This window comes from Mus pahari, chromosome 8 (assembly GCF_900095145.1).
Source record: "Mus pahari chromosome 8, PAHARI_EIJ_v1.1, whole genome shotgun sequence".
Classification (NCBI taxonomy): domain Eukaryota; kingdom Metazoa; phylum Chordata; class Mammalia; order Rodentia; family Muridae; genus Mus; species Mus pahari.
Genome location: NC_034597.1, coordinates 51,721,824 through 51,738,041, shown reverse-complemented (window position 1 = coordinate 51,738,041; position 16,218 = coordinate 51,721,824). Strand labels below are relative to the sequence as shown.

Genomic DNA, 16,218 nt, shown 5'->3' with positions numbered 1-16,218 from the left:
TACTCTGTAGACCAGGCTAGCCTCGAACTCAGAAATCCGCCTGCCTCTGCCTCCCGAGTGCTGGGATTAAAGGCGTGCGCCACCACGCCTGGCTCCAAATATTTTTATCTGAGATTTGTTCTGCAAGTGTGGATCTAAGGAAGGCCAGCTGTGATCTCACCCACATATGCTTTGTAGATAAAGGTGTTCTTTATCTGTATCATGCCTTGAAAGTACTGGAGTTGAAGGGCTGGACATGGCTCAGTGGTACAGCCATGGGACCTGCAAGGCCCTGGTTTGGAACCTAGGCAGGGGTTGCGGCAGGGGAGACGACTGAAATTGCAGTTGCTTCTATTTGTATGGTGATGACAATGTTGTTAGAAATGTGTGGTCTTCTGAGGAAGACTGACGGGTCCAGTGTGGTACACTAGGAATCTACACAAAGTTGATGTGATGTTCTTTCTTAACTTAGAGTGATGGTAGACACACACACACACACACACACACACACACACACAAATGTAATTAAGTAATGAGAGATTATTCAAGTATGTTAGAAGGATTTTATAAAGCCATAAAAAGTCAATTCGCAGGAGGATTGTTGTCAATCTGAGGCCAATCTGAGCTATATAATTTGAGGAGGTCTGGGCTTCAGAGAGAGGCCTATCTCAGCAGGTAAAGACACTTGCAGTCAAGCCTGACAACCGAGTTCAATCCCTGGCAACCACACCGAAAAGGGAGAAAACAGACAAAAGTTGTACTCACCTCCAGGAAAGGTGTTTTTCTCTAGTTGGCTGTTATTGTAGCTAACCAAGCTCTTCACTCTCTTCTTATTAGTTCCTGTTATTACTAACAAGTAATGTTTTAACACTCTGTACTGATTAACTGAAGCTTTACTGACTTACTTAATTAGAGTGATCTAGGGATGGAACCCACATTTTAAGCAAGTGTCCCGCTGAATTACACTAAAGTACTTTTTAAAACCATAGCATGGCTGAGCTGATGGTCCAGCGGTTAAAAGCTCTGATTGCTTTTTCAGAAGACAGGAGTCTGGCTGTCAGCACTCACATCAGGGGCTCACAAATGCCTGTAACTCAGGAAAATCCCCTGACCTCCTCAGGAACTACACTCACATATAACCCTCTCCCACATATACGCATCATTAAGAAGGAGATATTTTTTAAATAAGGGGAAGGGTATGCAGCAAAGTCTGCCTTTAAATTCTCAGAACTCAGTCTTCGACCTCAGTCTTCTAAGTGCTGAGATCACCAGGGTGGCCTGCCATGCTCAGCCTAGATTGATTTCATGTATGTGAGATGTATATTACATACGTGTGTGTGTGTGTGTGTGTGTGTGTGTGTGTGTAAGTAGGAGGACTGTGAAGGCTAGGCATTGTAGCACATGGCTATCTATATCTTAGCAATTAGGACTCTGAGGCAAGACGATGTTAAATTTAAAGCCTGTCCAGGATACACAGTGAGTTCAAGGCTAGCCTAGGACAGAGAGAGAATATCTTGTGTATTGTACGGATGCATCCCCTGTCAATTTAAAATGCCTACGGCCCATGGCTTAGGCAGAAAATAGAGGTGGGACATCCAGAGAGAAAGGATTCTGGGATAGAGCCAGGGCGGGAAGAGTCACCAGGGAGATGTGATGAGATGGACGCATGGTACTGAGCACAGGTAAGCATCCACATGGCAGAATCTAGGTTTAAATAAATGGGTCATCTCTAGTTATATCTAGTCAGAGTGGAGCCCAGCATATGGCCAAGGTAAATATATGTCGAGTCTGAGTCTTAATTCTGGGAGCATGGGACTGGGAGGCAGAACCAGGCATAATTTCTACAATAGAAAACTTAAGAGTCAGGCGGTGGTGGTGCACGCCTTTGATCCCAGCACTTGGGAGGCAGAGGTAGGCAGATCCAGGACAGCCAGGGCTACACAGAGAAACCCTGTCTCGGAAAACCAAAAAAAAAAAAAAAAAAAAAAAAAAAAAAAAAAAAAAGAAAGAAAGAAAGAAAGAAAGAAAGAAAAGAAAAGAAAAGAAAAGAAAAGAAAACTTAGGGAGACACTCCAAGTGGAAATTAATTAATTAATTAATTAATTAAAGGGTTGGGAATGTTGGTCTGTGACAGAGCACTGCATAAGTAGCATGCTCAAGGCCTGGAACTTAGATAGGGTCGTTTCACTCTTTGGCTCACACTAGCCTTAAATTCCTTAAACTCATACCTTAGCCTCCTGAAAGGTCAATTGCAGGCTTGCACTACCACACCCAGCTGCCCACAGCATTTTACCAATGGACTTTTAGACACTGGTAAGTGCCAATGTAGTTATCAGCCTTCCTCAGTTATCACCAACACCACACCCAAGTTACAGAAGGCGGTTCTCAGGACTGCCCACATGGCTTTCCTTCACAGGCAGACTGTTACCTAACCAGACAGCACGGCACGCTGTGGCAAACTTGAGAAAAGAGACCATTTCACTAAGAGAGCCCAGATGCATCTTTCTTCTAAGACTTATTTATGCATACAGTGTTATGCCTGCCTATATGCCCTACATGACAGAAAAGGGCACATCTCATTATAGATGGTTGTGAGCCACCATGTGGTTGCTGGGAATTGTACTCAGGACCTCTGGAAGAGCAACCAGTGCTCTCAACCCCCGAGCCATCTCTCCTGCTCTGCACAGATGTCTCTTGAAAGAAAAAGAAAGAATGAAAGTGAGTTAGTTAGCTGGGTGCGGTCGTGCACAGTTATAATCCCAGCCCTTGAGAGGCAGAAACAGAAGGATCCCGAGGTTGAGATCAGCTTAGGTTCAAACAAAACCACGTCCAACAACAGCAACAACAGGAAAGAGAAAAGTGGAATAATAACATTCACATCTCTAGATCTTGAGAAAACTGCAGCCACAGACAGATACTGTTTTCTCTTTTCCTTGGTGACTGGGATGACAAACCTTAAGTATCTGCTCCAGTGAGCATGGATACCTCTTCCTCTGCAGATTTGACACGCTCAACCAGGGAGGAGGAAATTCACAGAGGATGAGTCATCGCAAGTATGTCTTAAGATTTTATCAACTGTTTCTCATCAACTTTTCTGGAGTATATAAAAACAAATCTTGTATTTAACTTTATGGAGAAAATACATACATATATACATACATATATACATATGTATACATATACATACATATATACATAAACACACACATATCACACACACACACATACATACATATATATATAAACATACACACATATACACAATGACTTAAACTAGGAGCTGCTGGGGGATATAGCTCAGTCAGTAAAGTTAACTTGGAAGCCTGAGTCAAGACTCGTAGAACCCATGTAAAGAATCCCCAGAGCTGCATGGCTGTAAGCTCGGGACTGAGCGAGGTGGACACAGGCAGGTCCCTGGGGCTGGCCAGCCAGCAAGTTTACACTACTTTGTAAACGGTCTCAGAAACCAACAAACAAAAACAAGGTAGAAGATTGCTGAATAATGAATGATTCTTGAGCTCTTGTATACACACACACACACACACACACACACACACACACACACACACAGGGGAAGGAGGGAGGGAGGGAGGGAGGGAGGGACATTCACACATTTCACACAGGACTGTAGACAAGCTTCCTGATTATCTGTTGCCCATCACACTCTGTTGCCTTCTCTCTCCAACTTTTCCACTAAAGAGACGCCATACCTAGACGTTAACCTCTAACTGTTCCTTAGAAGGCATTTAGATGGCCCAACCCTCCCACAAGAGCTGACACAACTCCACGTGTCTGCACTTTGTAACTGTCTCAGAAACCAACAAATGAAAACATATACACGCACACACACACACACACACACACACACACACATACACACACACACAATGACTTAAACTAGGGGCTACTGGAGGACAGTTCAGTCAGTAAAGTTCTTAACTTGGAAGCCTTGGGACCTGAGCCTGTGGAAGCCTTGGATTCCCCAGGGCAGGAGTTACAGACACTTGTAAACCATCATATGGTGCTGGGGATTGAACTCATATCCTCTAGAAAGGCAATGAGTGCTCTTAACCTTTAAGCCATCTCTTCGGCCCCAATCTTTTTAAAATTTGTTTTGGGCTTCTTCAGACAGGTCTCACTGTGTAGCTCAGGCTGGCATTGAACTTACTATTCTCCTGCCTCAGCCTCTTCAGTACTGGATTATTGGTGTCTGCTGTCATGTCTAGCCTCAAAAAGAACTCTTTAATGAAGTGGTCTGCTGATATCAGGTTTGCTGATATCAGTGTTCACACACTCTATTAATGAATGCAACTTTGATTAAACCAGTTGCATCTATTGGGGTAGTACCTGTACTCAATCCATAGGCTCAGAAAGCTGAGAACATTGCTGGTTTGCATGACAAACACTTCTGTGGTGTTCCCAATGGTCTCACATATATGAACACTTGGTCCCCCGAAGGCGGTATGGTTTAGAGACATGGTACAGCCTTGCTGGAGGAAGTACATCACCGGGAGGTGAACTTTGAGAGTTCATAGCCTTTCCACAGTTTCTGGTCACACACTCTATGTCGTGATATTGAAGGCCCAATTGCTATTGAAGGTATGTTCTTGCTGTCATGCCCCTCCTCTTCCTGCTATGATGGAACCATAGCCAAAATAAAAAGCTTTCTTCTGTAAGTTGCTGTTGGTCGTGTTATTTTATCCCAGAAACAAGAGTAATTAAAACAGAACCTGGTACCAAGAATGGGAGGATTATAAAGAACCTGAGCACGTTGACTTGGGGGTGTGGGATAAGAATATCGAAGACTTTGGACTAGAAAAGCATTGAATGCAGTAGGCAGAGCTTGGTGGTCTGTAGACCCTCATAGGAGGGCTGAGATCAAAGAGGATGTAGAGGCTCAGCTCAAGTGGTTTCAGAAAGCAGCAAGGACTTTAACAGCAGCTGAACTAGAGGCCTTTCATCTGTTATTTTGGCAACAACTATGGGCTGCATTCTACCCTTGTCCTAAGAACTTGCCTGAGGGTAAATTTAAAAGTAATGGACTAATTTATCTGCTGGAGAAAATTTCAAGACGACATAATGTAGAATCTGTGGTGTGGTTAGTACTACAAATGCATGTGCATTCTACAATGCAAAAGAGAAAGCATGACAGAAATATATAAAATGCAGTCTGGAGAGGGAAACACTGGTAAATTTAATGTTGTGAGCTAGGCTCACACTAAAAGAGAGACTGGGATTCTTATGGAGATTAGCTCCACCCAGGAGAGCCCTCAGGGAATGAAGGGAACCATACCCTCAAGGCAAGACTGCACAGTCTGAAAGTTACCAACATGAGACCTAAACTGTTTTCCTGTTCCTAACAATGAAGCAAAGCACCTGCAATGTGGCTTGAGGGGACCAGTCTCTATCCTAAGCAGACAGGAACCTGATGGTGCTGCCCACGTGTGCTGGATTCTGAGGCGTGGGGAATGCAAGTGTGAAGGGGGCTTCAGAGGACCACTGAAGCCAGGCTGTGTGTGGCAGGGAGTCTCTGGGGGAAGTAACTGAGAGGGAGGGAGGCTGTGAGAGGTCACTGTGTGAGGCTGTGATGGTGAAGCCTAGGTTGCTGTGGAGACCTCAAGATGTTGGCGATGCCAGACTATGAGACATCTATCACCCAAGGAGAGCTGCACGCAAGGGAGAGGATTCTGCCCAAGAGTACGAGCAGCAAAGTGAAGAGGCTAAGTCATCCTAAGCAGTCCAGGATTTCCCTCTATACCTCAAATCCTTCCTCCTAGAATGGACATTTGTCTTCAATAGGATTTCTATTGCTGTGATAAAACATGACCAAAAGCAACCTGAGGAGGAAAGGGTTTATTTCATCTTACAGTTTTTAGTCCATCATCCAGAGAAGTCATGGAAGAAACCTGGAAGAAGGAGCTGGCAGAGGCCATGGAGGGTGCTGCTTACTGGCTTGTTCCTTAGAGTTTGCTCAGCCTGCTTCCTCATACCATCTAGGACCTTCCCAGGGATGGCACTGCCTACAGTGACTCAGTCATCACTAACCAAGAAAATGCCTTACAGACTTGCCTGCAGGTGAATCTTATGGAGGCATTTTCTCAATTCCTCTTCCCAGCTATGTCTAGGTTTGTGTCGAGCTGGCAAAACTAACCAGCACAGAATGTACCCTCCTCTGAGCCACTATATGTTGAAACTACCTACTTTGCTTGTGTGTGTGTGTGGTGGTGGGGGTCACAGTGGTGGTGGCACATACCTTTAATCCCAATACTTGGAGGCAGGGGCAGTTGGATCTCTGTCTGGTCTACAGAGTAAGTTCCGGACAACCAAGGCTACCCAAAGAGCCCCTGTCTTGACAACAACAACGATGACAACAACAACAAACAACAACCCCCCCCCCAAACAAAACAAAACACTTGACTCTCAAAAGAGATTTGAACTTGGACTTTTAAACAGTGTTTAGACTAAAGGACTATAGGGCCAAATGCATTTTGCATTTGATATGATTGTAAGTCTACAGGGGCCAGGTAGTGGAATGTGGTGGTTAGAATGGACAGTGTTCGCTCATAGGCTCATGTTCTTGAAGACTTGGTGCCCAGTTGGTCATGCTATTTGAGAAGGAGGTGTAGTCTTGTTCAAGGAACTACAGCATGGGAGAGGCCTGAGTTAACTGCCTTGCCCCAGTTCCAATTCGCTCTACTTTAGTGTTTGAAGATCTGAGCTGTCAGCTTCCTGTTCCTGCTGCTATGGATGCTGCTTGCTGCCATGCTTGTCCCCAATCCCCAATCTCCCACATCTCACAGGCTGGACTCTTATCCCTCTAGAACAGTAAGCCATAACAAACTTCCATACATTGCTTATTTTATCATTGCATCATTAAAGTAACTAATATAACATCTTAGCATCTAGAAAGAAAGGTTCTCTAACTAGGCAGAGAAGTAGAAAATGGTCCAACAGGAGCCACAAGCCAGCAAGTGAGCGTGTTGGCAGCTTCTATAAGCTATGGACCACTAGGCATTTAAACCAGAGATGCTTTAGTGGCCATGGAGATCCAAAAGGCTATGCAAGTGAAGCAAGCACCTGTTAGGGGATAGTGGGTAGTTGCTATCTTGGGAAGGAAGGTCATGACCTGACCCATGAGGTCTCTGGTTATGCCTCCCTGATCTTGGGGTCCCTAACAATAAGAGGTCATTTGACTAATGAAGCAGAAAATCTGTGCATCAGCCATTGAGACAGGGAAACCCAGACTCCTGCATCCAGGGGGAGCAGGTCATCTTTGCACAGATACTCTAAGTCCTCTTGCTGGAGACAGGCTTCTATCATTTACCTCCACCCAGGACAGAGTCACTCTCAGTGGAAGGCTCGCTTTTTTAATTCTTTAAGAGAGAGTGAGCTTGCAAGCATGCATGCTCGAGAGCCAGTGGCTTGACTGGGTAGCTGGAGAAAGGAGGGGAGAGCAGAAGGTGACTGTGCCTTGGTGTGGGACCAAGGGTATGAATGACATATCAGAAGACCCTGAAAGCTTACAAAGTGAAACGCAAAAGATGCTGTTTAATAGCCATGTGGGCATGATGCTCGCGGTGCACACAGAGCCTCATCTTCTCTACTTATCTTGATGCATGGCTCAGTGGACTCAGGATGAATCAGAATGCCCATCAGGCCATGGCTGCAGAAAAGATGCTGAGTCTGAGCTAGACCACAGGGCCTGCCTTCACCGGGGTTAATGATGCGGTCGGTTCTCTGTAAGGACCAGATAGCTACTTGTGGAAAGCCGATTACAATGGACATTTTGATAACAGAAGTGGGCAATGATTCGTCCTCCCTGAAAAAGCCACTTGCGCTGGACACAGATTATTCATGCCCCTTCGCTGGCCTCACCGGAGGCTCCCAGATAGCCATGGCATTTCCCAGATGCCACCTAGAACTTCCCAGTGACTGGGTCACATCTAATACCACCTCAATGTAACTCAATTGACTAGGAAACCTGGGGACACACCCTGGTGCTGCCATGACACCCTGCAGGGGCACACGCTGTGAACCTGTGACTCATGACACCGGGGGATGCTAAGCCACAGCCGGAAACCATGGGTAAACATAGAAGCAGCTACTCTCTTACTCCACAGTACACTTGCAAAACATTTTCCTCCCAGAAGCACTGCTCTGGCAAAATGGAATTTCATCTCCAAGAGGAGTCTTTCCGTGGGATATCCCAGCTCTAGCCACAGAGTCAGACAAAGCCGGAGCTGGTCATTTCGAGCTCCTCTTGCTTCAGGGACATGAACGCCCGCGGGGACTGTGGGTGGCCTTTGTGGTCACTGATACTGAGGATACTCGGTAGGACTCATAGAGCAGCCTCATTCATATCCATCTTCTCTTTATGTGCCTTACTCCAAGCTACTATACATGCTTTGTTCCTTCACTCTCTCTGATTTTAATCTTTAATTTTTATTCATCTTTAGGATTTTCAGGCTAACCTGGAATTCATAGTGAGGCCCAAGCTAATTTGGCTAACTTGGCCTCCTGAGATTACAGACATGCACCACCACATAGGCCATCCTTCCCTTCCAAAGCAGGACCCACCACCTTAGACACCCTATGGCCTATTTGTGCCCACAGATGCTCAACACACACACACACACACACACACACACACACACACACAGACGTTTTGCTTTTCTTTTGTTTTTCAAGACAGGATTTCTCTGTGCTGTCCTGGAAGTCTCTCTGTAGACCAGGGTGTCCCCAAGCTCCAATCCACCTGCCTCTGCCTCCTGAGGGGTGGGATTAAAGGGGTGTCCTACCACATCCACCTCTGTTGTTATTGTTTTTAATTGGAGCACAAACCTGAACCCACCATTTTCCAACTGGCAGTGTTTCCGTATCATACTCAGAACCCCAGGTCCTCAGGACATGAGATGCCTTCCATTTAGCCACTATCACTGACCACAGTGCCCTCTTCTGTCCATGTCTCCTGAGCACAGTCACTCTGATCTCCTTGTTAACCTTGGTGGAACATCTGCTGCTGCTCCAGGGGACCTCACTCTTCCTCATCACTCAGGTTACTGCTCAGGGTCACTGCTGCCCCTTCCTGTCCTCCCCCCACTCCTCATTTTCTTGCGAGCACTAGTGACTTAGGGAATCCTACCAGGAAGCCACTCAAATGCTGGAGTGTATAGTACCCCCTCTGTATCCGAGGCCCCTTTGGATGACAAGCTCCTCTGTGGATATTCAAGCCCCTTTACTTAAAATAGTAGCCTTAGCACATAACATATACATTCTCCTGAAATCATCTCTAGATGACTCACAAAACTAGTACAGTGTAAATACCGTGTGCACATTTGTTCAAGTCTAGTGACTAGGTCATGAAAAGGGTGGTGCTTGAGCATGGAGCATGGAGCATGTGAGACCCTGGGTTCATGCTCAAGGGAGAGGAGCCTGGGCATGTTCATGGAAGATGTAACTCTTCTCAGTATTTCCAGTGGGTTAACTCTGTAAATGGTATAGGTATAGCAGTGTGGGGTGACATGGTTTGGTCATAAGCATCCACCACCTTGTTGTCTTCTCCTTCCTGATGCCCCTGTCCTAACAAATGGTTTTCTGCTAACCATTCCCCTCTCACAGAGCTTTAAGGGATGGAGGGGCTCTGTCCTGTTCACAGCAGATGCTCGCTACAGAGGGAGCCGGGGAAGACGAGCAAACAAGGGAGGACCCTTTCAGAACCAATCTGTTCCTGGCACCGCTGGGTGCTTTCGGGAGCAAGGTCTACCCTTCTCCTGTACTAACACTGACGGCAGGGGACTAAACACCCCGAACAAATATGGAGCCCACAGATTCCCAGCCCCTGACTCTGTCCCACCACCTACACCACGAACAGGCCACTGGGCTCAGCGGCTGGAGATTCCATCCCGGGATCCTGACTCTTGCAAGTATAACCGGAGAGCAGGGCAGGCTAGCCTTTCCCCTTCTCCTGGTGGTACCGTGCCCAACCTTCTGTGACTACCAGGAGCCATCGTAATGTCATCAATGTTTTCTATGGGAGCACCCAACACCTTCCTAATTCATCTCCCTTCTCCTCCCTCTGTGGTTTTTTTTAGATAAAGCTTCTCTGTATAACCCTGGCTGTCCTAGAACTAGCTCTACAGATCAGGCTGGCTATAAACTTAAAGATCTATCTAAGTGCTGGGGTTCAAGGTGTGTACCACCACGCCATCTTTTCTTTTCTTTTCTTTTCTTTCAATTCAGAGTCTCGTGTAACCCAAGTTAGCCCCACACTCGCTATGTACCCAAGGAGGACCTTGACCTTCTACTTTTCCTGCTTCCATCTCTCAAGTGCTGAGACTCCCGGCATGTTCCACTCTGCGCCATTTTACATTAGGGCCTGAGCTCAGGGCTTTGTGAGTGCTAGGCCAGTACCCCACCAAATGAATGCACCCCAACACCCCTTTTCTTAAACTAGTCAGTTTTGTTGTTTTCAAAGAACCCTAAGAAGTTTGTCTCTGTTTTTCTTTATAAATTAAAAAAAAAAAATCACATAAATCATGAGACAGGCTTCTTGGCTGTGTGTGGAGGCTGAAGAAAAACCTTCTCCCTTCCTCATAACCTAGTGTTTTCCATGCCTTTTGGTATCTGAGCACATGCAGGCATGAGAGACATCGGTAGAATTCGCTGAAGCACTTTTGATTGACCTGAACCCTCCCCCCCCCAATGCTGGTGACATCCTTGCTCCAGACCCCTAATTGTGACCTAGATGGAAACACAGTCTTTGCAGGTGGTGAGTTATGATGAGGGCCCATTTGCAGCAGGGTGAATGCCACAGAGTGTGCAGGTGGAGACAGGCTGCACGAGCCAGCCAGGGAGCCCTGAGGCTGGCAGAAGCCAAGAGAGGTCCAGCTCCCTATTCCTTCAGCCTCAAAGCAACAACAAACAAACAATACCGTCCACACCAGAACCTTAGGTCTCTAGCCTGGTCGATGGTTTACATTGGCACGGCTCTGCAGCAACTCAGTAGACATGCAGACTTGACAGAGTTTGAAATCCAGAGTAACCCAGATAACGACTTCCACACTGCCCTGGCCACAAGATGGTAAAAGTGCAGAATCCCCTGGTGCCTCAGGCGCTCTGGTCCCAGACGAAAGATTCCAGGAAGCCCCAAGACTCACCATTGGATGTTTTCATCTGCCGTCGCCGCCCCACTCGGTCCAATCCTATGGGGGTGCTCTGGGAGAAGGTGAAGGGCCGGAGGCGGGCAGACACAGCCTTGTAGGGTGGAACTTGGTGTGCAGGCACAGGAGGCCTGGCTGCTGGCTGTGAAAGGAAGTGAGAAGCTGTGAGAAGGTGCCAGGAAGTCTCAGCTCCTGCGAGCCACAAAACAGTTCTGTGTTCTCGCCCCGAAGCCACTGGCAGATGTGGAGTGTCATCTTCAAACCCCACCAGCAGCTGTACGCTGCACCAAGCTCTGTAGCAATAGGCTGTTCTAAAGTTCCAACAGGCAGCTTCAAAGCTGGCTCTGTCACACTTCTTCCTACTTGTGAGAGACATGCTGGTGGGGAACACGGAGAGAAAGAGAGGCCTCTGAGGGAGAGGAAGGCTGAGGCAGCAGCAGTGCTGTGAGCGACAGTTAGGAAAGTACGGTGACCACAGCAGCATCTGAGGATGCAAGGGCTGGACCACAGCACACAGGCGTGGTCACAGATCTCCAGGGATGGCTTTTATTTAAAAAGAACTTATTTAGGAGGCTAGAGAGATGGCTCAGCATTAAGAGCGCTGGCTGCTCTACCAGAGGATTTAATTCCTAGCATCTACATGGCAGCTCACAACTATCTGTAACTCCAGTCCCAGGGGATCGGACACCCTCACACTGACATACATATGAGCAAAACACCAATGCACATAATGCTAAAAACAAATAAATCATTAAAATTGTTTTTTTTTTAATTTTACATAGTTGTGTGTATATGAGAGAGAGAGAGAGAGAGAGACAGACAGACAGACAGACAGACAGACAGACAAACAGACACACACACACACACACACACACACACACACACGTATGAGTGGGCACCTGCAGAGGCCCAAAGAGGGTGTCTGATCCCCTGGTACTGCAGTTAAAGGTAGATGTGAGCTGTCTCACATGAGTGTTCTATAAGAGGAATGAGAACTGACTCCCCTACTAATGAGCCGTCTCCCCTCCTGTGCGTTTTAGGATGTATACTAGGGTCTCACTCTGTAGATCAGGCTGGCCTCAATTCCACAAGTTCTCTGCCTCAGCGTCCTGAATTCTAGATTTATAGGCACTAGCACCATGTCTGGACACAATACTATTTTGACGTTTAAAAACAAAGTGTGTTCCAAGCATCTCTGACTAGCCCTCAACTGTGTCTTGCATTTAGATACATTACAGTCTGCTTTAGTTTAGTTAGAAATATTTCCCAACAAGTGGAACACCTTAAAACAAAAGGATCTTAAAGACCTTGTCATATCTTTAACTTCAGCTTTGCTTGTGTCTTTTGCTTGGTTCTGAGGCATGGTCTCATAGCCCACAATGGTGTCCCTTGGTTGAACGAACTTGAATTCCTCATCCCCCCCTACTTCCCTCTCCCAAGAGCTGGGGTCACAGCTGTGTGACACCACACTGGCCTTATAACTTTATCTGAAGAATTCAAATCAACTGACTTAAGCAAGGGTTTTTGAGTGTTTGCTACAAGCAGGACATTGTGCTGAGCTTGGCAGGAAAAACTTTTAACACATAGCCCAAGCCCAGTATAGAATTTCTTTCTCCCCCCACCCTCCGAGAATTTTACAGGTAATTTAAGAAAGTACCTCGTAGGTTTTCAATATGAAACTGAGCATATAAGTTATTATATAAACTATTCCGTGACCGTATGAGCATGATCATGTGTTAGTTGGCACAGATAAGTGAAGAAGCTTGACTTTCACCAAGATAGAACCTTTACATGGATATTCCATAACCTTAAAGTGCTCACTATGCACTTAAGAAATCCTTGCCAAATGTGCTGGGGGCCAATGGTGTTTATGGTCAAACCTGCAAGCCAAAAGCAGAACAAGGGAAGGTGGTATTGCTTTATGTAGAGAGCTCACCCAGGATTTTCCAAGCCTAAGTCCGTTCTAGGCATGGTGGGTAATGAATCACTGGGAACAGACGTGGTTTTAGAAGACAGAGAAATTACTTCTTCTCCTAGCATGGTCCTCTGCTTTGTTTTGGGGAATGGATGGAAGGAACACAGGGCTTCCTGCATGAAAACAAATGCTATCACTGAGCTACATCCGCCTCTACCCCTGTCCCTTCCCTTTCATCTTTACTTTGTTCCTATATTTGCATTCTAACAACGGACCACTTAAGTCTTTCGAAAATCACTCCCCTCAGGAAGTAAACCAGACAAAGCCAGGCTAAGGTCCCCCGGCTCAGGTCTCGGGGCTTTTCAGACAAATGGCAAGTCTGTGCTGTGAGCTGAGGCTCCAGGAAAGGAGGATAGAAAGCAGATGATGAGAGAGCAGACTGTTAGTGTGGATCCAAGCAGGTTTCAAAGTCAGGAAGAAAAGGGGTGAGGAGGTATGTTCCCCCTCCAGAAGGAAAAGCAGTGTCCAGTTTAGTCTGCAGGGAGGACAGAGGCATGGAGCTGAGCGTCTCTGCTGGCCATGGTTGAAGAGACCAGCTCTTACTTGGACCAAGAGGTTCTCCACATCCTCTACCTGGGTGTTGCCATAGAAGCTGACCCCTCCAATCACAGATATAGGTCTCCTTCTCCTGCCTCCTCTGGAAGAGCCTGAGGGGGCGCATGGATCCTGGCTGGTGGTGGTCACACTCTCTGGATGCATCCTGTCCACGTGGTCCTCATCTGGAGGGTCTGCAGCAATGGCATCTTCAGGAATGGACAAGCTTCTGCCAGCCAGCTGGCCATAGTCAGACAGTGGTCGTGGCCGAGTGCGCCGCCCTGAGCCCCACCTCCTCCTGGAGATACGAGGCGCCTCATTCTGCTCCTCCTCCAGGGCTGAGCCCTGACGCCAGTCATCCTCAGTCACCGTGACCTTTGCAAATGAACAGGCTGAGTGAGCTCAGAGATCCAAGCAGGTGTGACAGTGGAGCAGATACCTGCTGTCCCCTCCCACTCTGCAGAGCCACAGACAGTGAGGACACAACCAACTGTGGATTAAACGAGCCGAACTCTACTCCAGACTGAATTTACTCTGCAGCTTAAGAGATCTTTGGGGGACCAGTGACGAGCTACAGTGAGACATTAAGAATGGCAGCAGGTCTACAATAATAAAATGAATATACGACTAACGTAGGTGTGTTCCCCAAATATGCTTCAGAGCAGGAGGTTAGCCACAGCAGCCAGAAGTGACCGTATAGTAAGTTAAATATGTAACAAGATCTACATCGTCTTTCAGTGTGGACGCTACTGACACTTAGAAGGTGCAATGAGATTATATCCAGGACTGAGAGGCTCAACATTTGAGGATCCCCACCACCACCACCACCACAGCCACAGTCTGATGGGAGTAGCTTGAGCTAGGTAGGGTTCCTGAACTATGAGACTACAAACACTGTGTAGGCTTGGACAAGTCAAGGCTAACCGTGGCTCTCAGACTGGATAAATTACACAATCCCGTAGTCTATGGCCCTCAGCTGAGCACGGTGGTCCATGCAGTGATCTCAGTGCTTGGGAGACAGAGACAAGAGCACAGTGGATTCAAGCCAGCCTGGGCTACCTACCTAAAGAAGACAAAGGTTCTGTGACTCTAAAAGCGGCAACACTTTTTTTGCTTAGAGGTCCCGGAATCAAAGCAAGCACTCCACCAAGTGTTACCGCCAAGCTAGACGCCCACCACTTCTAATTCTTCAAATAAGTTTTCCATCTTTAGTGGGAGGAAGGAGGCCAGGATTTCGCTATGAATCCCAGACTGGCTTTGAACTCTAACCTATTTCCCTGCCATTCCTGTGTAAGCAGTTGGGGGCCACCAGGCTCATATACCTTCTCAAAAGCAATCAGGAAAGCATGCAGTTTGGAATTGGGCAGACTTCCATACCCATCCCTGTGAGGGCCAGGGGCTGGCTGAGTAACCTCAGGCAAGTGACTGAAATGCCTGTTAGGATAGGAGGATAGGCCTCATCAAGTAAACTCAGTCATCACTCTACAAAGATAGCCACAGAGCAGCATCCTCAGAGCTTGCCCTGCCTGGAAATAGGTACCCGTCTACTTGACAGATCCCAAAATCTGGACTCAGGAAGGACTGGGCTGGTCCAGAGACTGGCAGTAGTTGTCAGCATCAGGCACAACAGCTACTCTGAGCCAAGTACCCAGCCCAATAGTGTGTGTGTGTGTGTATATGTGTGTACGCGCACACGTGCGTGTGTCTGTCTGTCTGTCTGTCTGTCTGTCTTGAGGCAATCTTCCTGCCCCAGACCCCCAAGTGCTGAGATTATAGGCAAGCTGTTACCATCTGGCTTGTCTCTATTCATTTAAAAACACGAATCAAACAGGGTATGAAGCCACAGGTTAGGGGAGGATGCTGGGATATGCTGAGTAGGCAGAAAAAGACTACACAGGAAGCCAGAGATGGCAGCAGCGCAGGCAGTGTGGGTGGCTGTCAAAGGCAGGTGGCCAAGGGATGACACAGTACTCCGAGGCAGTCTGGCCCCACTCTGTCCAGGGGAGAGTCTGGGCCAGGAGGAAGTTAAATGGTGGAGGCCCAGGAATAGAAACCTCGTGCCAGTAAAAACAGAGTCCTAAAATGAAGGCTTGTCTAATTTCCAGTCTGGCATGTTTGAGTGTTCACTAAGAGTTTAAGGCCGGTCTGAGTCACACAGTGAGACTCACAACTCAAGAGAAAAAGAGATATAGCATATGTGTATCAAATTAAAATTCTAAACCCCATAAATAAGTACAGCTCATCAGCCAACTAAACCTGTGCTAACATAGCGGCTGGAATGCTGGGAGTGGCCTTTTCTTGCTTTGTATGAAGGTGCACCAGTATATGTTCAAGAGTGCTGGCAGGAATCTGATATTACCATTCCTGTGGCCCGTCACCAGGTTTTCTATACGTAAGTGCTTGTCCTTCCTCATCTGCCTAGAACAGGTGATGTAATGGATCTATAACGTATCAGAGGTTGTCTCGCTACTGTCTGGATATAATAAAGAGCTGACACCCAAAAGCTTGGGCAGGAAGTAGGGAGCAGAACTGAGAGAGAGAGAGAGAGAGAGAGAGAGAGAGAGAGAGAGA

The 16,218-nt window shown here is 47.0% G+C and overlaps 1 protein-coding gene across 4 annotated transcripts in view; it reads right to left on the bottom strand.

Moving 5' to 3' along the window:
• The window catches only part of Spata13 (spermatogenesis associated 13), a 130,377-nt gene that overhangs the window by 45,168 nt on the left and 68,991 nt on the right, over nt 1-16,218 (bottom strand). For 3 of the 4 annotated variants that reach the window (XM_021203608.2, XM_029541328.1, XM_029541326.1), the window contains 2 exons: nt 13,657-14,022; nt 11,136-11,280 (listed from right to left, as the gene is read on the bottom strand). In XM_021203608.2, coding sequence (XP_021059267.1) covers nt 11,136-11,280; nt 13,657-14,022 — 511 coding nt within the window. The remainder of the gene's footprint in view (nt 1-11,135; nt 11,281-13,656; nt 14,023-16,218) is intronic. The other variant, XM_029541327.1, reaches the window with a different exon arrangement.